The sequence below is a fragment of the Osmerus eperlanus genome, chromosome 23 (genome assembly GCF_963692335.1).
Source record: "Osmerus eperlanus chromosome 23, fOsmEpe2.1, whole genome shotgun sequence".
In the NCBI taxonomy this organism is placed as follows: domain Eukaryota; kingdom Metazoa; phylum Chordata; class Actinopteri; order Osmeriformes; family Osmeridae; genus Osmerus; species Osmerus eperlanus.
Genome location: NC_085040.1, coordinates 3,877,550 through 3,901,276, shown reverse-complemented (window position 1 = coordinate 3,901,276; position 23,727 = coordinate 3,877,550). Strand labels below are relative to the sequence as shown.

The window sequence follows — 23,727 nt, the reverse complement described above, 5'->3', positions numbered from 1 at the left end:
ACCTAATGCACTGCTTGAATGACCAAGGACTTTGTAGTGTGTGTGTGTGTGAGTGGGGTGTTTGTGTGAGCAAGGGGGGGGGGGGGATTTATGAATAGAGGCAACTTTTCAATGCTGAAAACCCTGTCCACCCCCTAACCTTCCCACAACTGATACTGTAGTCTATGGTTTAGGGGGGGTAAGGGTGGGTACATATTAGACAGGCCTCAATTCTTGGGGCAACCCCACTGCTCTAATTTGTTAAAGTGAGTCTCCCAAATTCGCAGAGGGATGTGTGTGTGTGTGTGTCTTTTTTCATGTAGCTCCTCATCTGAAACAAGGTCGTCAAAGGGTCAATAAAGATCCCTGGAGAGAACCCCAGCAGAATGAGTAAGGAGTTGAGGCACATTTAATCAATCATGCGGCGTTAGATCGTAAAATAACCACACAATGACTAAAGGAGAAAAAGCACGCTAAGTAGGTGAAAAGTGACGCCAGAGGAGCTGCTTCACAAAGTAGTTGCAACTTTCCTCCTTTTTACTTTAATAGTGAGCCTCTCGCTCGACTCTTTTTATCCGGCAGCGATCGGGTGGTATGAACCTCGCTAGACCATTTGAGAACCGTAAGGGTAAGTGCATACATTTAATAGGGATGGAGAACATTCTCGGGACAGGTGAATGATGTGTTTCTGAATGCACGACTGAGTCTGAAAGCTTCGGAAAAACTCCTTTCAAACATGGCCGACTGGCGGAAATAAAAAAAACCCTCCAAAAACACACTCTGCATTTCATTAGACCCGGAGGGCAATGTCTGGAACCAGACACCCGTCCGCTTTCCAACGGGAAGGATCTGCTTTTATCTAGCTACCTTCCTTGTTTGTTTTTTTTTGGGGGGGGTGGTTCTTCCGTTTTCTTTTACCTCGAGTCCTGAGTGTTGTTTGGAAATGTTAGATCCTCACTTTTCCTTCGTTTTTCTTGCCGGGTGAAGAGCGGGCGATCCTGGGAGGAATGTGGGAGTCAGGCATGTGTGGAGGAGTGTATGTGGGTGGGGGGGGGGGAGAAGGGAGGATATGGTGCAAAGAGAGGAGAAGAAGGGGAGTAATGAACCTTGACCGCCCCAAAGCTATCAGTCAGGGGGAACGCGACACCTGAGACTCACCAGGTGGCTTCGCTAACAAGACTGGACAAACGCCCCCAAGGTCTTTTTAACCAAGACCCCTCTCCCACCTAGCTTACCACCTTTGTACTCCCCTCAGTGACCCCCAGCAACAATAAGCTTCCCCTCATCTCCCTAGGCCTCCTTAAGTGTAGGTGAAGAGTCAACCGTGTCCTTTTCGAGGCTGCAGAAGCTAGTTTTACACTTCTCAGGTTAGCTCCTGTCATAGTAATTAAGTGGTGGAATCATATAGCACCCAAACAGAAACAAACTCCTTCCTGATCAAGTTGCAAACCAGCCACAGTCAGGCTATGTGTTCAATGGGGTGAACATCTTATTGAAACTTAAATCTGTCTTTAAAAAAAAAAATTGACAAGTTCAGTTGTTTATTGTACTGTACTTGCAGCCAAGTTAGATTTGCTCAGCTAACACCAATCTATCGTCTTACATTTACAATGCTAATCTGACCTGTCTGTGACGCGTGTTTGGTTTAGTGACGCCTGGGGTTAGCATTCGTCTGTCTCAGGTGGCATATCACAGGGTCACTGTCAGGTTGCCCATTAAAAATGAAACATGGCTACTTAATTACCGACTGGCAGTTCTTGGCAATCGTGACCGCACTCAACTGTCACTTGTCCTCCTCGACTCCTCTCTCTCTCTCTCTCTCTCTCTCTCTCTCTCTCTCTCTCTCTCTCTCTCTCTCTCTCTCTCTCTCTCTCTCTCTCTCTCTCTCTCTCTCTCTCTCTCTCTCTCTCCTTCCCATGCCCTATGCTGCCACTCCGGCTTACCGGCTCTCCCTCTCACCACGCCTCCATATGTCTATCCAAACAACCCCATTCCTCACTCTTTCCCTCTCTCTCTCTCTTTACCCCTTTTTCATTTTCTCTCCCTCTTTCCTCATTTTTCTCCATCCGTCCAACCAGGCCTCTCCACCTCCCACCTGGCCGCCACAGCAGCGTGAACACCAGAGTGTGTAAACACGTTCGTCATCGTCTCCGTGGCGGTCCCGCCTCCATCCCTCTCCTCCCGGGGCGTCGGTAGCCGGGGTTACCGCCACCCGCCCCAGGCGCGTACAGCTGAAATTACACCCAGCGTGGGTTCCACGCCCCTCCCGCTCCCTCCTCCGCAGGTCTCCTCCCGGTCCATGGGAGTCTCTGAAGCTGAGCCTTAATTGTAAATGTACTCATGTGGAGAGAGAGACCTGGTCAGTGACAAAGGCTCGTACAAAAGACATGTTTCTATGTGGATACCTGTCCATTTATAACTCGAATGGTTGAACGTCTTGATTTGCTTCGCCCTGACAGACATCAAACCGCTACGACGCCGAGCAACCTTGAGCCACATGAGTGACAACACAGGCGAATCATTGGTATTGATGTAAGCTTTCAAATACAGAAGACAAAGAACCGCAACCTATAGACTAGACCAGGTGTTCTGTATTAGCCGTCGGCCTGGACTGCGGAGCATAGATTCACGGAAACCAAAGGCCACCGTTCCAGACAGCCATTGAGCTCCGACGGCTAAAGAGGAAATGAACATCCAATTGAAAGGGGTCACGCGTTATTGACGGGAACGCCGTTGCCAACAGCGATCTCATTGTCTCCAGACCTATTTGAACCACGTTGGCCATGTGTTTTCCCTTTAGAGCCCCAGGAAGTAGACTTTGACGTCTGCCCCCCCTCCTGCTCCCCACTAACCTGTGACTGGTCGGGGTTTGTTCATTTGCTGAAATGACTGAGACATTCAATCACCCATGGCTGTCACGGTCGGCTTAAACATCCACGCCACGGCCCGATAGACCCCTGTAGTGCTGGGATAACACACATGCCCGCGCCTGGAAGAGATAAAACCAGCCGACGCTAACTAGTAATGAAAGCCACACATTCGAAGCATAAACCTCCCTCTGGCCGGGGACTCAGCATGGGGTGGTGTGTGTGTGTGTGTGTGCGTGTGTGTGCGCGTGTGCGTGTGTGTGTGTGAGCTTGCTTGCCCAGCCACTGCCAAGCTGAGTGACGGGCAGAGGGGGGACTTGAGTGGCACGTTGGAAGGTCATCGTAGGAGTGATAGCGGGTGGCGGGGGGGGGCTTAATGAAAGCGTTTCAGTCTGAAAATGGCCGCCGCCTGGCAAGAAGGGGTCGGCCTCACGCCTCGTGACTCAGGCGGAGGGAAGAACTTCCTCCTGTGCGCCTGCTGTCTCTTTCTCTGACGCCGCATAGCCGGGAGATATCGCTCTCACCTCGCGTGACACACATGAGCCCACAGGAAGCTGAAGGAGACCAGGCTTCTGAGTGTGTGTGTGTCATGACGTCTTTGGTTTCTTTTCCCCCGGACTGGAACACGTGTTGGCGTGGACAGATTCTTACCCATGAACCCGGCGAGAGATCGTGATTGGTTGTGGCACTTTGAAGCCGTACATGATTTCTCATGGCGTGCGGGACAATTCGTTTTTCTTGCCCAGGCACCGCTGTTGTCGTCTCCCTCCACCCTCCACACGCACGCCCACACAGAATAAGGCTTGTAGGGAAAAAGGGCGTCCTATTCTATTTATTCATTTACAGAAGACAGAATGGTTGGGGAGCAGATCTAGCTGTGGAATAGGTTATGTTAGGATTGAATCAAACCCCCTCCAAGCCATCGCTGTGTGCTCTCCACTTCAGGTTTGCAGACAAATTAAGCCCCCCCCCCCCTTCTCATTTCCATTGAAAATAAAGGTGAACAGAATCCAGTTGTTCGTTTAACTTTTTTTCCTCCATCTTTCTCCCAGACTCAATTTTCCCCTCATTCGGTTCCCTCCCGTGTTTCCTTTTCCTCACGACGCTCCTTGCTACCAATTTGTTTAGAGACACTCGTTTAATTTATGTCATTAGTGTATAGCACTCCAGAACTGGTATCTATTCTATGGTTCACTACATTTGCTCGCGATTGAAAACTCACAAGACTCTTGGGACTACGGTAACTGTCAACCGTATTTTAGTTCCGATGTGTTGCTTTTGAGATATATAAAAAAAAGGATTTGATATCTAAACGCTGTTTAAAACTTTATTCCAGGGAAAGAAGTAAGACCCCCCTCTGGGCCCTATTTTAATTATGCAACAAATGTTTGACTATCCAAGTGAAATTTTCTATGAATATGTATTTCAATTCATTCGCTGAGTGTTGATTGTAATTACATGGAAACATGATTTATTGCCAAGATTGCTGCATTACCCATGGAGAGTGGAGGAGAAGGAGGGAGAGAGGTAGAGAGAGGCAGGAAAAAAAAAGAGAAGGAAAGAGAAGAAAATAGAAAAAAAGGGAAGAAATGCACATTTAGCATGCAGCATGAGGAGGACCTGTGTCCCAGTGGCTGCTGGGAGATTTTGTTACCAGAAGGAGAAGTGTGTGCAGAGGGTTGTCTTGGCTTGTCTAGTGTGTGTGTGTGTGTGTGTTTGTGCGTGTGTATGTGTCTGTGGGTCCATTGTTTGTGATTGTCTGTGAGTGTGTGTGAGTGTGTATACATGTCTGTATTCACCATGTGATGTTTTGACTGAGAGAGTCTCTTCAACCGTCCGGATGAAAATTCTAGGGTTGGGAAAATGACAGGTGCCAATGATAATAATGACCGTTAAAAGACGGCCTGGGCCTGCCAAGAGAACGACATCTCAAAAGGGTCTGCGTGGATGAAGCTCTTGTTTAATATTCTTGTGGCTGGTTAAGAAACAAGGGAAGAAGGGAGGGAGGGGAGAGCGAGGGAAGAAAGAAGGCCGGGGGGGGGGGGGTGGCGACGGGAGAGAGGAACAGCGAGCGTGTGAGCTGTGACGATGTTTGTATCTAATTAATGAATCGCATTAGCCATTTGTTATGCCATTTATTCCGGTAATGGCCAAACTAGCTATTCATTTGTCGCCTCACGCTCTTTCCTGCTCTCGCTATCTCTCTCTCTCGCTCCTTACCTTCCTCTCAGGCAGTGTCCAGAAGAAAAACAATGAGAAAAAACAAAAACAAATAAGAGCTAGCCAGAAAAAAGGAGGGAAAAAAGGGAAACGGACGTTAGAAGGCTAAACCCTCTCCTCATCCAACCCTCGCCTCCCCTACTTCCTACTATCTTTCCCTCTCAATCTCCATACCCGTCTCGACCTCTCTCTCCTGGTCTCCCTCTCTCTCTCTCATCCTCGACCGCTCTCCGTCTGTCAGCTCGTCCAGCAGTGATCACTGTGTTTATCCTGCTGGACGGGAGGACAGGCCTCAGCATTAATGACATGTTCAGTCAGTGTTTAGCTAGCATACACCGCTCAATACAGTTTAAGTAAACAGCAACCTGCCGTTCTCCAGTATCGGCACTCTGTGCGCCAAGAGGATGTATTTCGCTGTGTGTGTGTGTGTGTGTGTCTATGTATTTTGACATGGAGTGTGTTTGGGTGAAAACAGATGTTGTACACCTCGCACATGTTTGTATGTGTCCGAATATTTGTACATGAGCGTGTGTGTGTGTGTGTGTGTGTTTGCAGCTCCCACAGTGTGTATTTGCACTCATCCTGTTTATATGCCTTTGCTCTGGTGTTAGCTTGTACCTCCCACAGGGATACTGTTTGCTCACCTTGTCCTGCTTTGGTCTGCAAGTAAACAAGTGAAAGAGGCCACCCTGTCCTTCAGTCCTCCTTAGCGGTGGTTAACACATCACCAGGCAGCTGCCATATTCACAGACTCCCACAGGCCTTAAAGACAGCCTCATCTCCTACATTATATCCTTCCCACAGACTCCATTAACAAGGCCTATGGGGCTGGTGTGTTGGCAATGATGTTCGATTGAAATGTGCTCCCTGTTAGCAACCAGCCAGATTGTTGTCAACTTTTAGGGTGTTTAGCTTGGTCGTTTAGCATGTGGTCTGTTGGTACCAGATAGTGTAGTGACATGCTTAACCAACGTTTTACTTTTGGACTTCTTCTCTTCGTCTTTTATTTAGTAATAGTTCCCTTACTTCCCCCCCCCCCAATTCCCCATCACCCCAATCCAAAAGCCTCCCATATCCCACCGTAAAAAAACAAAAAACAAAAAACGGAATCCTTCCCTGCCCTCTACCCGTCCCCACACCCCCAACCCCACACCCCGACCCCAGACCCAGCGGAGGTCCGATCCAGCTCAGTCCAGTGACCCCCGGAACTGTCCTTTCTCTTGTAGCCGTTCCGCAGAGTGACCTTCTCGGTGGTGAGCCAGCCCCAGGACCCGCACCAGGGATCGCTGCAGAGCTGCTACGACAGCGGGCTGGAGGAGTCGGAGACGCCCAGCAGCAAGAGCTCGTCCGGCCCCAGGCTGGGGGCCCTGCCCCTGCCCGAGGACAGCTACGAGAGGACCACGCCGGATGGCAGTGTCGGTGAGGCAGAGCATATGGAAAATGGTAGGGGCAAACACAAAGGAGATAAGAGTAAAAAAAAAAAACATTGATATGGATCAAATCAAATACATGAAAACAAAATAAACACATAGATCTGTTTAAGGAGAGGTACATACCTTTAGGTAGATACCTATGCAGACACGGGTCACACACACGTAGGGGCTTAGTGGTTTGCGGTCGTGGGAGTGAGTCAGCGCCGGGGTGCGTACCGTCGGCGGAGGGTTTGAGGACGCTAGACCCTGTGTACAGTTTGCACTTTTGAGAAAGGGAGGATTATGGACGGTGTGAGTTGTGCCTTTTGGGCACCTGCGGCGCCTCAAAGACCGCGTCAACGCAGCGGCAAGGGGTGTATTTTATGAACTAGAGCAGCCGATTGAAATCACTTGGATGGACTTGCCTAACTGACTGGGTTCTCTTTAGCTGTGCAGTTCTGTCCGTTATTCATGGCTGTTTGAGAATATACGACTAATGTGAATATAAGCCAACCAACTCGTGCCCAACCTTGTTCTATTTGATCAATGCTTATGTGGCCTTTATATTACTTTCAGCTATTAGTCATTTCATTGGACCGAGACACTCTTTTCTCGAACCTGGCCGATGTTCTTAGGAGCCTTGAAACTCTGGCCTTGATGGATTCTCCTTGATGGACAATCTTTATTTATATTTAGACCCGCTTCCAAACTAAACAAAGTTTGCGCAAACAGTGACAACTTTGGTGCTAGCTGCACAAACCCCTATGTTCAGCAAGACAGAGTGGTTTGCTGTGCCAGTCAGCTGAGTGAAGGTGGAAGTGATGCTTTGAGAGTGTCATGTGATGGATGTAGGACCCAGGGGGAGCTGGACAGGAAGGAACAGGAAGAATGTTTGTGTGTCGGAGAACTGGGTAGCTTCCTCCAGAAGATCATGTTCTGGGTTAAAGAGCCAGTACCGGTTTCTGCCACTGAAGTCCAATACGCTTCAGAGGTATAAGAGAGACAAATAGATTCGGGTTTTCAAACCCATCTCAAGAAAATCTTGGCATTTCATTTTCACAAGACAGGAGCGACAAGGGGGTTTGAACAGTATGAATCTGGGATTTTTTATGCAAAGGTTTGTTCCGATCCATGGCTTTTTCTTTCACTTGTAGCTTGACTTTAGCCATTTGACTGGTGGTGGCCTCGATCTGAATTTACCACTGACACTCTCAAGGACTGAACCTTTTAAGAAAAGACGTTTCAGAGTACCGAACGTCACAGAAGGACAAGGCTTTGACCTCAAAGGTGAACCATGACAGAGCCAGACAGTGGTAGACAGAATGGACAGGGTTTAGTGTTTGGCCAAATTAGCTTTTAACTCAAGGAACATTTGGGCCTTAATGTAGATTAAAAAGGCTTTGGATGTGAAACTGTGAGCGTGGGCTTGAGGGTCTATACCCTCTGGGTATTTAAGACCTCGCATTCAGACAATGGCCGCCCATTTACGAGCCAAATTAGCCTCAATTAAAGGCTCGTTTCAATTTAGGCTGGCTTAAAGTAATTGGACTGGGGAATCAATACCCGACAAGGAGATTAGATCTGATCTGTGATCTGCCTATCAATCAAACCAGACCCCAAAAGACACGTATACGTCATCCAAAAGGTTCGGCCATTGAAGTGCGGGTGAACACTTTTTTACTACAGTAACCAAGAGTTAAGTTGTGAATCTCCTTTTATCTTTTTTTGTGGACCCTGGTAGCTTGGGTCTAGGAGGGGATTGTGCCAAGGTCAAACAGAGCAAGGCAGATGAATCATTCTCTGTGAAATAAGAACAGCAGCTCTGGCTGCCTGTAGCAATCTTTAAAGGGATCAGTTGATTTGTTGTTGTTGCCTGTGTGTGTGTTTGTCCTTGTGTCTATGCGTGGGCATGTGTGTGTACTGCAGGTGTGTCGTTCTTGTCATCCTGGGAGCGTGTGAGGCCCAGATCTCTTCACGCGTTTTTCTACCCGACCTACACCACAACACTACAAACCTGTCCGTTTGGTCTTCAATCAGTAAATCAAGTCCACCTTGTGAGGAGGAGATACCTCCTCTTTGTATCTATCAAACCATGCCCAGACATAACTGAGGTTTTAAAGGTGAGAGGGGAAACGAATGCAGCAGGAATGTAAGCTTGCAAGTTTTGCCCTCACCTAATCGCTGCAACTTTTCGTTCAGTCTGAGCACACAGACTCCCAAGTGCTACATTTAGCGCCGAGCTAACACGATGCCCATTAAAAGCCTATGAAAACAAGGCAGGAAAAGTCAGCAGATGGGCTCAGAGCCATACAGGCTTCTCGTTAGGCTGAGGTAAATCATGGTCATTATGTACCATGAGAGGAACAGCAATGCTTCCTGGTGTCTCTGCGTGGTCCTGCTGAGACGTTTCCCCTCCCCACCGGTTCTGACCAGAATGCTCGGATTAAGGTCATGGAGGCTTTTCTAACTTTTTTTCTAAGGTTTTAAAAATGGGATGTCAGCTGTATTATTTAACGGTTCCGTGTCCTGTGGTTTCCCGGGTCCCTGACTGGGAGGTTGTTTTGGTGTCCTTGGGCGGGTGTCAGGGTTACGTTTGGAGAGTGGAAAGCTCACTCTGGCGAGTCATGGGGGAAATCCCGCCGCTCGACCAACTCGGTTGTTGTCAATCGATGATCAGCCAATCGATGTGCAGCTGCAGTCTACCTCCTCATCCACCTCTGGTACCTAGTTACACTCTCTTCCCCCCTCTCTCTCTGGCTCCCTCTCTGTCTATCTGTACCTCTTTCTCACATCTCTCTATTTTTATTTTATCCATTCTTCCTTCTCTGTGTCTCTTTCCCTCCCTCCCTCCCTCCCTCCCTCCCTCCTCTTCTCTCTAATATGTACCTCTCTCTATGTCTTTCTTTGTCACTCTATCCATCCTTCATTGTACCTCTCTCTCTTTCTCTCTCTCTCTCTCTCTACCTCTCTCCGTGAATGCAGTCGGGGTCCGTGGACTTGTACGTAAGTCACCATGTTTTTTTTTATTTTCCTCCACAAGGTCAGGACTCCCCGTTTCCGTAGGGAACGTCCAAAAACATGGCCCCGCCGTTGACTTTACAACGAAGTACTCTGGCTCACCTCTATATGGAAGCTGAGGGAGTGAGCTGTGGGAATCATTCTGGACGCAACGCGACAATCCTTACCTGCGCTTGACCCTGGAAACGCTGCGTAATAGCGTCACTTGCTTTTCCTCTTCTTCACATTTCAGCTGAGGTGGTGCGATGTGAATGCAGTGCTTTGGGCCACTCTGCGTTTCGGAATCTCTGTCGAAAAGGAAAGGGACGTTTGATCAAAGGAGACAGGGCAGGAAAATGTGGAGCCTACGCTGAGTGCTCATGCACAAGAGGACTACCTCACTGTCATATACAGTATATTAGAAAATCCCATAGAGCACTTACTGTGGTAGGGCATCTTCAGCATCACTCTGCTCTGTATTTACTCATCCAAGGAGCATCTAAAACATGAAGCAGATGCTTAAAGCACAGCTGTGTGTTCACTTATTCATCAGAACCGCCCCGTGCACACGCACGCACACACCCTGGTCATTAGTTATTCCGAAATGGCAAGTGTCAGGAGTCAAACTTTGTACTGAAGGGGATGGCCCGTCACATGTGAGGCTACGAGTGCTAAATCTGTTTAGTGATTTCTAAGTGTCGTATGCTACCTTCCGCAAGGGTTGATTTTTGAAGAGCACTCGTTGGAATAACAGGTTTCCACCTTAAATCATGTGTTAGTGTATTACATGGATGACCCGGCAGTTGCTTACAGCTTTGACATCCCCTTCGAGGTTTTGATATAATATTGATTAGGCTTGAGGGGTGTTTTTGCTTGGGTCTAAAGGCCATGGGTTATCAAACGGTAGCTATGCTAGGAGTCAGTACTTTCGAGCCTTGGTTTGTGTGGTTTTGGTTCTTCCCATTAGCCAATAGCCTTGTTAGCATGAATGGCTAAAGGAAATCTTACGTCTAGGTTTAACTACACACGCTATGCCAGACTAGACACTATCAAAGGGTTTGTTATGGGATTTTGAGCTGGGTAGTAGCATTAGCATGCGTAGCATGTCACTCTGACTGCAGTGTAGACAACTATTTCTCTCTTTCTCTCTTCTTCTGTCCCTCTAGTTTTCTGAGGTTTCAAACGGTGAGGCAAACAAGGACCATAACACATGACCCCCTTCTCCAGCCACTTGAAAGACCGGATAAATAACAGCACTTTTGTTATTTTATAATCTGTTTTCTCCATCAAAGTGCTGCTTATGTCGGTGTTAGCATAGTGTGTGTGTGCTGAAAAAAAAAAAAAAAACTGTTCATTAGGCAATCCCAATCTTAGGGCCAGATGGTAAAGTGAGCCCATTTAATTAAAGCCATTCATATTTCAAGAGCTCTGCAGTGCTCTGGTGCTGGGGTGTGTGTTTCCAACTTGGTGGAAAGTGTGTGAGTCGGAGATGGAGATGGCATTCTGTTACAGTACACACACGCACACACACACACACACTTAGACACACAGGTACATATGGGAAGAGACAGATTGGCTGAATGGCATCACTGTGTTCGCATGGTGCCTTTTCCGTGGGTGTGTGTGTATGTGTGTGTATGTGTGTGTGTGTCTGTGTTTCACCGCCTGTGTTGTGTGTGTATGTGTGTGTGTGTGTGTGTAGGCTTCAGGACCCCCTGGGAGAAGCAGTATAGTAGAAAATCACACACTCTGAGACCTCACACCATCAATCTGGATGTTACACTCTCACTTTAGTCCTTGTGTTGCCTTCACCAAGGTCATTGTCTTTGTGCTCTCTGTGAAGAGGGGTGGCAAAGAGTTGAAAGCGTTTGCACATATATCAGAATTGAAATCAGTCAAAGATGAGGAATGAACTATCACATTTACACTCTATAGCTCAATCAGTAATGCCCGTGTCTGTATATGTGATTATGCATTTTGCTTCCATATAATACACCCCCCCCCCTCCCCATCCTCGACTATCTCTTAGCTTCCCTCTCTCTCTCCGGTCCTCTCCTCTTTCATTTCTCATGAGAAGAGAGCGAAGGAGTGAGAGAGAGAATAAGCGAGGAGGCTGATATGGATTGAAAACTGCCTGCTCGCGGCGAGGTGGTGGTTCTTGACGACAGCCATGATTGATGACTGCCCAGACAGCGCGGGCAGGCAGGTATTCAAATCAAGTGCGCCTACATTACACTTCCTGCACGACAAGGCAGCTAGACCTGGGACAGACTGAGACGCACACACAAACACACACATACATTGTGTGTGTTTGTCACTGTTCCTCAGTGGAAATCAAGCAGATTATACAGAAGAATCCTTCCCCAAAAATACCTAAAATGGTGGAACAGCGGCTTCAGACTGCTGCTTCAGCTGCTCAGGAGATACAACAAACACACACACGCACACACAGACTCAGACACACACACACACTCAGACACACACACATACATTCAATGGTATTCTGTAGTGTAGTGTTGATCAGACTGACACCCACTGAGGAGAGAGTGGATCAGGGACGCAGGGGGCCAAACTGAAGCTAATTCAAAGAGAAGCACCACGGGAGAGGTCCAAGATGCAACGGGGCAGCGGACCTCGTCGATCGAACCAAGCGCTCCCAATTGTGTCCGGAGCAAAAGCACGTCGGTCCGAAGCTTGTGGGAGATGAAAAGCGAGGGAGAGACTGAGAATGAGAGAGAAGGAGTAGCACGGAGCTCTCAGACACAAGCGGAGGCATGACTGTGTTTTCAATGAGGACCACTGCTGCCATGTGCGTGGACAGGCCTTTTAGGTGCAACCAAGCGGCGACTGGCAATTTGGCACGCTGCCGAAACGCACTGGTGCCCGCTTATCTGGGAGCGAAATCATTCTCCCAGGCAGCTGCTGGTTTGAAATGTGTCGCCTTCATGTTTGTTTTTTCGTTTAGTCTTTTCTTTCGTCTTTTAAAAAAAGACGTCCTTCTCTCCATCTCTTGCCCGTATATCTCTTCTGTTTTCCCTCCCTCTACCCCCCACTGCCTACCCTCCCTGTTAAAACGAATCCTTGTCGTTTGCTATATTCCTTCTCTCCTTTCCCCTCATTATTTCACATTGACGCATTTTCATTGTTGAGACAGTGCACACACACACACGTGTCTCATAGACAGGTTTAAGGGGCTGGGTGTTGGAGGCTGGAGGGGCAGGGAAGAGTGTGTGTTTGATTTGTGTTGGCGCCCCGGGGGGGGGCGCATTGGCAGAGATGGGGGGGCACAGCGGGTGCCGTGTCTCTCTCTCTGGGTGAACTGCATGGCACAGGGGGTGCCCAGCCCACCGCGCCCAGGGGCTAGGCACACAAAGAGCTGCAAGCTGCAGTGCCCTTTCTTGTGTGTGTGTGTGTTGGTGTGTCTGTAGTATGTATCATCTCTCTCTCTCTCCCTCTCTCTCTCTCTCTCTCTCTCTCTCTCAACTCTGCTTGTTTCCCGGGATCCAAGTGTGATCGAGAGTGCATGTTTGTGTGCTCGTGTGAGTCTGTGTGTCTCCTCCCCACGCTGCATTAGCGTGGCAGGCCTTGAGCGCGAGGGAATAGGTGCGAGGAAGGAAGACCAGCTCCCCCTCCGTGGCTGTCTCTCTCCTGAGGGGATTGGGGTGGGCAGGCGTGCCTCTCTCACAACTCAGGCTGTGGGCAGAGCACGCCGTAGAGACACACACACACACAAACGGAATAGGGAAAGGAAGGGAGACGGAGGGGAATGAAAGTGTTTCTATGAGTCGCACACATCACACACAAGCGCCATGTTTAAGTTCTGAGACATGCCCACACTCAGGCAGGCTTAAGAAAATGTGTGCGCGCAGTAAAACACACACACACACACACACACAGACTTTTCAACAGCAAAAGGTGCAGAGCCAGAGACTAATAAGCTGGCAACGTTAATTATTTCCACTCTTAGCTCTCTGTGTGTGTGTGTGTGTGTGTGTGTGTATGCTTGTGTTTCTTGGAATCCTGGACAACTTCCAGTCGCCGGCAATTTTATTTGGCATCGAAGGAATGTCTGCATGATTACAGCAAACAATCAAATTTACGAGACTGCAGAACATTTTCAAAGATGGCCTGAATACGTAGGTAGTCAACATTGGTTTCCTGGCCCTTAGACAAACAAGCTGGAACCAGATTGAGCCTGCCTGGATGTGATGACCTTAGACATCATATCTTATGTGAGGACTAGTCTGTGTGTGTCTGTGTGTGTGCTTTAGTTTGGCCGCACTCACATTTCTACGCCCCCCCCTGACCTTTTGCAACACAAGTGTGGATGTGTGGTGTGTGTTTTGTGTGTGTGTGTTTGTGTGTGGTGGAGGTCTTTTCACTTCACATCAGTACTGTATACACACAACTAGGTGTGAGAGAATATTTTCTGGTCTGACAGTAGGCTACCTTAACCTTTAGCAAATTCCGTCTCTAAGTTGCTGGAACAGTATGGTATTGTCAGGCTGTCGGAATATTGGTTACATTCTAATAATCTCTCCTCTCTCTCTCTTTCTCTCTCTCCGTCTCCCTCTCTCCCTTTCTCTCCCTCCACACACGCGCAAACAAGCTTCTTCTCTCCGCGAGGACGTCTCGGAATTTGTGGTTCCCGACCTGTGTGTTCTTGCCGTCCCGTCACAAACTCATCCCTGTACGCTGTTGATCATCCCCAAATAGGCGAGCTGTCACGACGATCATCCTACACAGCTGCTAATTGACACCTCCTCATTTAAACACACTTCATGTGGTGTTCTTTGATCGACATGAAACGGCGCCCCCCCCCCCCCCCCCCCCCCCGGGCGTATACATGCACTGGGAGCGGAGTCAGCGCCGAATAACAGCGTGGACGCCATTTTATATCATGTTTAACACAGCACACTGTGTGTGTGTGTGTGAATATATACATGACATGGATATATCACAGGAGCAATTGCCTGTATATGTGTCACCGAAACAATTTCAATGAGGGATGTGAGTGGATGGGGGGCATGTCTGATTGTATCACACATTCCTCCCTACCACCCACCAAAGCTACTGCAGCAACTCCAAATAATAACAATAATGATAGAAAAAAAAGGAGTGACACATTCTCTCAGTTTCTGTTTTTTTATTCAATTCCCTACCCTGGCAGTGAGAACATATAAATCTGTTCCTATATCAAGATGTATTACTGACTAGGCTGTGAGCCGGAGAGGAGGGACTGTGTGTGTGTGTGTGTGTGTGTGTGCGTGTGTGTGTTTGCAGGCGCACAGGCAAAGATGCATCACGTTCACAGACTGGCGCGGATTGTTTCTTTTTTACTTCCCTCCTTTCCGCATTTCTCTCTCTCCCTTTCTCTTTTCCCTCCTCGCCGCCTTATAAAAATACATGAAAGGATGTAAGAATGGAAGAAGAGGATTATCTGCCCCCCCCCTCTACTCTTCTCTTTTTTCCCTCCACCCCTACCCTCTCTCTCTCTCCCTCTCTCTTCCCCCCCCCCCCTCTATTTCCCAGAGGACGGGGGGGATCATGTGTTTTGATATGGAGGGAGGTAGACAGACAGGAAGATGAAAAGCATGTGTGCCATACCCCGTGGTGGTGCCCCTGTAGGCTGGAGCGATGCTGTGCCGGGGGGGTCCAGGCACGAGAGACCGTATGCAGCCGGGGCCCCTCGATGCCCCGCGACCTTCCAGAACTCGGGGGGGGGGGGGGGGGGGGTTCATATCAAACGCATCAGCACATGCTGTCCACGTACTCGTGGCACACTCGCGCTCGTGTAAGCACACACACGCGCGAGCAGATACTGCCTAGTGTTTGGCTTTTCTTTTTTTTCGCTTTTTTTCTGGTACACAGACATGTACACACGCATATACACACACATACACACACACACACACACATGAGGAAAGACACACTGACTGTTCTATTGAACATCTGCCGGTCCTCACCTTTCAAACCCAGAACAGCAGTCAATCCTAGGGGCACAATGACCCTCGCTCGTTTCTCTACTTTCTCTACACAGAATTTCACTACCCCCCCCCCCCCCCCCACATGGTTTCCTTTGAGTTGGTCTTTGCAGTCCCACGGTTGCCTGAACAATAGTCGCTAAGGGTCAGGTGCGTCTCCATGGAAGCCCGACGCCTGCACTGAAAGAACTACGGCAGTTTTCCTTTTTTTTATTTTTTCTCTGCGTTCATATCGTTAGGCGGCATAGTCATGTTGCCGCAATTGCCAAACGACTTGTGCTGGTTTGATGGCGGCTCAGTGTGGTTTTAGCTTGCGCGGGACTCCAGTTGGTCAGATGGGTTCAATGTTATTCTACTGGAGTCGCTCAAAAGGCAGTTTTATGCTGTGTGCCTCTGGTCAAGCCAGTGACTTTGCTGCAGACCGAGAGGTTGCAGGTTTATATCCCCCTATGCTGCAAATCACTTTGGAGAAATGAATCTGATACTGTAAATGAATACATTCTTAATATACTAGGAGGGAAATTCAAACCCGTTTCACCCAGTTGTGTGTTTGTACGTGTGCGTCAGTGTTTGTTTGGGTAAACAATCTGTGTTAGAGAACGTGTGTTTGAATGATGACATTTGAAGAGTGTGCGGGTGTGTGCGCTGCTAATATTTGCCCCCCCCCCTCTCCTGTCCCTGGGATGCAAGGCTACTTGCTCAAGCATCGTTGACCCATTTAGGGGGCCTTCCGGTCTCCTTCATTCTTTCTTTCTCTCCTCTCTCTGTCTTTTCTCTCTCCTTTTCAGTTTCTCCACGCGTCCGTGCTGCGCACACACTTACGCAGACACTCGGACACGCAAACGAACACACTAACAAACACACTTAAAAGGTATACAGTCACACAGAATCTATGAAAACAGATGTTTCACTTCTCGTTCGTGAAAAGTTCATTTATCTTGCTCTCCTAAGCCCCCCCCTCCTCCTCCTCCTCCTCCTCCTCCTCGTCTCCTCCCTTCCTTCTCCATCTTTGAACAGTACGGTTTTGAGTGCGTAGTGAAATTACATGTCACCGTCAAAATGCTAGGTCAGGAAATAAATTGCCCAGGTTCATAGCGAAACGGAAAAACAAAAACACATGACAGTCTGGGAATTATTTTGGGTGCTGCGTGCCATTCCCTCCTTCTGCTGCGATGAATATGCATTGGCACGTGGTAATTGAAGTGTCATGTCGCCTCTGACTTGACAAATACCTTCAGAGTTCTTTTCCCTGACTTGTTGCTAATGCTAGGGTATTTTCTTACTGGAAGTTCACTAAGCTCCAACATTCTTGAATTTCTGGACACACACACACACACACACACAACACACAAAGGCACATGCATGCTCCGTTGCCACACCACCCACGCACACACCCCCACACACACACACACACACTCTTATGTTTTGTTCGGGTGTGCCAGGTGCGTGGTTTGTTGTCACCTTGAGGTGTCAAAGACACAAGTCTAAATATGTATGCCGTTCTTCTTTCCGTTCGTTTTTCCACAAGTCGTTTACCTCTGAGTCAGCCTTTCAACTCAACAAAGGCCCCAAATCAGCCCACAAAAGACAGGCTGAGGACAGTGGGAGATGGGTGTGGGGTGGGCCAGGTTATAATGACAACACTGTCACAATGAGAGGGGAGACTCAAAGGCAACAGACCTCTATTCAGCCCACAAAAAGAAAAACACGAAACGTTCAACCTCAAGGTAACGTGACACCTGAGGGGAAAAAAAAAACAGTTAAAAACAAAGGAAAGGATTGAGGAGGGAAGCAAGGTTTGTGTTTCTGTCTTCAGGCTGCAAAGAAAGGGAAGGGGGGGGGGAGAAAGAGATTAGGTTCAGAAGTTAAGCCTGGAGACAGTCACACACCTGGTTTGGAGGCTTGGTGTGCCAAACAAAGGGTGTGTCTGTTTCCTGTCTCTTTGTTTGTCTTGACTCAGGCGCTGATTGCTAGCTCGGGGGGCTGGAGCAGTACCCCTGCACCTTCCTTTTGTCTCCTATGTGGCCCCTCAGGTTACGATTTGGGAAGGTCAGAGCTAATTACGGGAGAGTGGAAAACTGTTTTTTACCCTTTTTTTTTTTCTTTTTTTGTTAATAAGCAAATGGGTGTTGGCTAACAAACAATTACTGGATTAAACGCTTTGGAAAGAATTTGGAACGTTTTAAAGACCTTCCGCCCTTAAGCTCATGTGACTCCCGCACGCAGGTCTCGGAATTGTCCTTTATTTATTTGTTTACGTTGATTTGATAAACGCGGTCTCTGAGTTAGCCTGTTTGCCAGACTCTTTCTGCACTTTGTTTCACGGGAAGACGTGGGTCTCATTTCTCCTGCTTGATCATGCAGGGAGGGAGAGAGAGAGAGAGAGAGAGAGCGAGAGGGAGAGGGAGAGAGAGAGAGAGAGAGAGAGAGAGAGAGAGAGAGAGAGGGAGGGAGGGAGGGAGGGAGGGAGGGAGGGAGGGAGGGAGGGAGGGAGAGAGAGAGGGAGAGAGAGAGAGAGAGAGAGAGAGAGAGAGAGAGAGAGAGAGAGAGAGAGACTGACATCATGACAAAAGACGCCCCTGCGCGCGCCTCCGCGCCTCCGATGAGCTGACAAAACAGAGCATCCTAATCCGGATGATGTGCCTGCAAATCCACTCACAATACCCGCACACATTCACCCGCCAACACACACACCTACACACACACACACACACACTCATTCACTAACACACACAAACACATCTTCACAAACACACAACTCACACTGACATGTACACACACACCTACGTACATACATGAACACAAGCTTTCCCTACGCCCACGGCAGAAACAGGACCAGACAATGATTGCAAATAAGAATCGAACGCAACGATCACCATCCCATGGATTCTGCTACAAGACTGTCCAAGCCTAACCATCTGTGTTTAATCTGAGGGATAGCTGTGAAGAGTCTACTCTATGTACACTGACACACACACACACCACACACACATCTCACTACTCAATTTCTTATCATCACCCCCCCCCCCCCCACGCTTAAAGACTTAAATCTAAGCCATCATATTTGTAGGTTCAGTGAGGCCAGCCCTTTTTGCAAGGTAATGCCATAAGACCAGCTTTAGGATGTTCCCTGTTGATTCTATCTTATCTCCTCCATCCCTCGTTTTTGTCACACATACAGTACCCTAAGAACAGGGGGAGGAGGAGGAGGAGAGGAGGGTCTCTGCGCAATGGAGGGCTGTTGAATATGCATAAGCCCGATGAGGACCCAACGGTTCAGTCCACAGGCAGCTCAGACATCGGCAGTTCCCCCGGAACACCTTACATCAGATGGGTGTCTGTGTGTTTGTGTGCGGTCTCGGCCCACTATACAGGTAGAGCAGGGCAAAGCCATGTGTTGCTCCAATACCAGCCTCTTCTCCACCTCCTTTGCGATGTTACCGTAATACTGTCAGCACAGCTCCACACAGGGGAGTCTATTCCCACCAACAGACGAAGGAAGTGAGATGGACAAGTGAGGGAACGTTCGAAGGGTTGATGGGGAGGTGAGTCCCAGGTGATTTGTTCCAGTCGTTATGCTCCGACTAAATGACAACGGGCCAAAAAACACAGACACTCGCTTCTTCTTAAATCACGACACACACACACACCGTGGGATAAAGGTTTTTTTTTTTCTTCCGGACATGGCCAAACTCTCCAGTAGTCACAGTAGTTCTGGAAAGTTTGAAAGTTATATAAAGAGAGAGAGAGAGAGAGAGAGAGAGAGAGAGAGAGAGAGAGAGAGAGAGAGAGAGAGAAGAGTGAGAGAGAGAGAGAGAGAGAGAGAGAGAGAGAGAGAGAGGAAGAGAGAGAGGAAGAGAAAGACATGAATGATGGGTCCTTCACCCGTACATGTTGGGAATCTGAAGTCACGCCAGACCTGCATAAATCATGTTAAATCCCTCAGCGTTTCAACATGGGGTGAGGACAGACAGACACACACACACACACACGTTTCACCTTGTTCCAGGCGTCCACAACTCTCCAGAATCACCTTTAAATCACTCTTCTTTATTTGAAAAAGAGGCCCACTTTTTAATACCTCATGGGGCTTGGGGTGACTTTAATATTAATCAAAATCATCTAGAGATTATCCCATGGATGAGCAGATGGTTTGGGTGTGAGAAATTACATTTTCCTCATGTTTTCGATTTGTCTCTTTTCTTTCCTGTTTTTCCATCCCTCTTGTTTTGCTTTCTCTTGTTGATTTCATTTAGTTCTTACCAGCATTATCTTGGATTACATTCCCTGATCCAACACAGCAGTTGCAACAATTTTTTTTTAGCAACGCCTTTGTCAAAGCCTTAATCTATATTTCCATACGATTAATCCTCCTTTATTAAAGAGAGACTTGACACTTGTGTTGTTAGCCATCTAAAACTCAAAGCTGGGACATAACAAATTGTTTTAAAGGGGGGCCCCGGGGAAAAGGGAGGGATGGATGTTAAGAAGGGGAGGGAGGCAGGGAGAGAGAGAGTGGGAATGGGAGATTCGGTTTGCTCGGCAATATGCAGTCTGAGTTTATTGTCTGCGCGTGTGCATGTGTGCGAGTGTTTGTGCGTGTGTGTACATGTTATTGTGTCGAGCGGGGGGGGGGGGGGGGGGGGGGCAGAGTGGGTGTTTTACCGGCCATGGAGGAGAACGCAGCAGCTTCATTTGGAGTGCTTATGATCTGAGCCGAGGAAATAATGAGAAACAAAGAAGGAGCAGCTAAGATGCTGAGAGCAGTCTGCCTAATGACACACATGCTCCACCATGCACATACACACACGCACGCACGCATGGGCGCTACCGTTATAGACGACATACACCGCCGCACACACAGCTGCACACACACGCACGCACGCACGCACACAGCTTCAGCAAGCACCTGATGGTGCACACACACCTAGCTGATGGTTATCCTCCCCCTTCATGTTAAAGGGGGCGTACCTGTAGCTTACGGATGTCGTCTCAAAGGATCGCCCCTGTCCTTTCAGTAAGCCCCCCCCCCCACACACACACACACACACACACACACACTCACCTACCTCTGTGCTCCCAAGCCCGTTACCCCCATCCGTAAAATCAATGACCAACCATGAAGCCTGAGGAAATCAATGGTCCTATCTCTGTCTCTCTCTTTCTCTCTCCTTCTCTCTTTTTCCTCCCTCTCTCACATGATCTTCACATCTTTTTTGCCTCTGTGTTTAGTGTTACAAAGCTGGCACTGAGCTGTCAGCCGTAGGTGGCCGGCTTCCAGAGCACGCAACGCAAATCCTCACACTAAGAAATACAGCAATGAGCAGAAACACACACTTTTGTTTCATGATATGTTATTCATTCGGGGCTGTGTTGATTGTGAGGAGTTTAAGGCGAGAGGGGCTGGGCAAGTTTGGCAGTCTGGAGGGGGTGTTGTTGACTGGTGTGTTTTTGTAAATATGCAAACTGACTACAGTGAAGAGTTTGTGCTTGTTTGTATCAGGTGCGTAGTGTTTGCTAGCATGCATGTGTTTCTGTTATACCAACCTTAGCAGCACTGACAAGCAGAAAGCTGTAAAGAATCACACCATATTTCCCCTCTAAATCTGCTGCGATGGTGTGAAGCACTGTTTTCGCAGCTGCCTCTTTTCTCTGTTCCTCCAATTTTCTGCCTCATCTCTTCGTTTTTTGGTGTGTTGTCGGTTGGTGTGTGTTTGTGTGTGACTGCAAGTGAGGGGCGTCAGTTTCAAGCGTGCAATAGCGCAGTTCTCTGTGTGTGTCGGAGGCACACCAAGTAGAGCACCACACACTGCAGAGACAGAGCGACAGAGACAAAAGGCTATCTTTTTCCTTCCGGCTTAACTTATTTTCCTGGACTCCCCCCACCCAACCCCCCCTCGTTCTCCCTCTCTGACGTGGTCCCCTCCTTGTAATCATTCTGTTTATACGCAAGCCCCTAATATCATTCCGCCCCGTAATCGGCTTGCCACCGTTCCCAGAGAAATGTTATTTCTGGAATTCGGGGGGATTATTTAATTGCAAATCGAGGAGGGGAGGGGGGGGGTGGGGGGGGCTCACGGACCAGGGCCGGGCACGTCGCCGTGGCGGGAGCGCCGTCCTCCATATCCAATTACCAGCCAGTCATCTGTCACTGTGGAGCGTCTCCGCGGGCCCTCAGCCGCCGCCAACGCCGCCCCGGGGGCGCTAAGAATAGAACGATAACGATGCCACAACAACCAGAGTCGCGCTGTCCTGTTGTCCCGTGGCGCTCCACCACTGGAGGTGGAGGACACTTCCAGAGGTGTGGGGTGTGTGTGTGGGGGGGGCCGTCTAGGGGAGGTTGTTTGAAGTGGGGTGGGGCGGGGTGTGGGGGGTGGGGAAGGGAGGGAGGGATGGATGGGGGGGTGAAACGGCGAGGTTTCTTCAGGTAGGGAGGGCGGGGGGCGGTGAAGACGATGGGCGAGCTGGGAGCTGTTCTCAAGCGGTGTATGATTCATGTGCCACCTTTGGCGTCATGTGAATCCCATGGGTCGCGTCATGTGAATCCCATGGGTCGTGTGAGATGCTTCCTGTTTTGAAACAGGCATGACAATGTACATCAGATAGACTTTGCGATAACACAAGATTCTATGTAGACCACTCCATACTGCGTGAAATGCCCTGTGGGCTTTAAACAAGAGAATTGAATCTGGTAAACCGTGTGAACTTCCATATTTACAGTCTCATCGTCGAAGACTCCAGTCATGATCGCTTATTTCCCATGCGGGGGGGACACCAGAGGCTAATACCTGACCTGTTCACCAGAGCACTCAGAGATCCCACCGGCCAGGACTCCCGGGGTTATGACGGCAAGCCGCGGGGGGAAATACAGCCGCGCTGCTGGACGTACTAAGACTGACATTTACCTTACCCCGCTGTGCCACCATCGCTGTCCTTCAGATCAAACCACAAACAAGCACGGAAAGTTCAGTCCGATCAAAGATTTTTGAAGCGCATCCAACGAGCACCAAATGCTTTGGAGTCGTACTTATATGAACGCATGTGTATCTGTGGCTCATTAAGTTGATATGCGACCTGCAATGTGTCTGTGAGGTCAACCATAGAGCCTGCAAGACTATATAAATCAAGTCGTATGTTGGTCATGTTTGACGTCAGTGCACGCGTGTTCACACAGACAAGGACTTTACTGTGGCTGGAAGGTGCATATACATTAAACATCTAAGAATCTTAGATAAGTAGTGTGTGTTAGCGCACAATACTCAGGTAAGACACACTCTCGCTCACACACACACACACCCACGCACAGCATGTAACCCGAGCTGTCATATGCCATGAGCTGGGGAGCCGCACATTTTGAACAAGGAGTAAATGTCCATGGTACAAAGGCTTAGGAAGCCTGCTGAGGAAATGCCAAGCACACACACACACACACACACACACCAGACACACACAGACACACACAGACACACACACACACACACACACACAGACACACACACAGACACACAGACACACACACACAGACACACACACACAGACACACACACACAGACACATAGACACACACACACACACAGACACACACACAGACACACACACACACACACAGACACACACACACACACACAGTTGCTGACATGTTACACCAGCAGCCCACATTCAGTCATCCTGAAGAAGGCGCGGAGCTAAGTACAGACCTACATTCAGCATCGGGAGGTTTGTTCTCAAATGTCACGGATATACACTTTGTGTGGAGTCGATGGTTTTGGCGCTAGTTCCATTCCGACTCAGCCAATCGGGGGCTCGGGCTGACCAGACATGTCAGACCCATACATGTGTAACATATAAATATATAGGATATATAGGAAATGTACTTTCTGAATTGGTCTTGCTTGCTATGGCCTGGTATCTAGTGCTGACAGGAATATGAGGTGTCTGCTGGAGTGTGTGTGTGTGTGTGCGGGGGGGGAGGGTGTTATGACTGTAAATGTATCCCCATATGTTTACACTCATAACTGGATTAGGACCCACTGTGCAGCTCCAACATTAGCCTGTGCATACGTCCACTCACTGCTTCCCCTGCTCTGGAGTGCTGGGAAAAGCAGCCTTTCTGCTTCATAAGTGTATTGTCTGCATTTCCTATGGCGGACAACGAGCATTGCGCTAATCGCATTAGCTTCGATAATGTGAGAGCAATACTTTTGACTGCTGCTGTGTCTTCTGGTGTTAGCTGTGCTAGCTGTAGAAGCAGTGCCGTTCATTCTAACC

General features: G+C 48.7%; 1 protein-coding gene across 4 annotated transcripts in view; it reads left to right on the top strand.

Moving 5' to 3' along the window:
* The window catches only part of pcdh7b (protocadherin 7b), a 106,345-nt gene that overhangs the window by 43,390 nt on the left and 39,228 nt on the right, over positions 1-23,727 (top strand). For 2 of the 4 annotated variants that reach the window (XM_062449229.1, XM_062449231.1), the window contains exon 2: positions 6,293-6,485. In XM_062449229.1, coding sequence (XP_062305213.1) covers positions 6,293-6,485 — 193 coding nt within the window. Of the gene's footprint in view, positions 1-6,292; positions 6,510-23,727 lie in introns of all 4 variants that reach the window. The other 2 variants (XM_062449228.1, XM_062449230.1) reach the window with 1 other exon arrangement.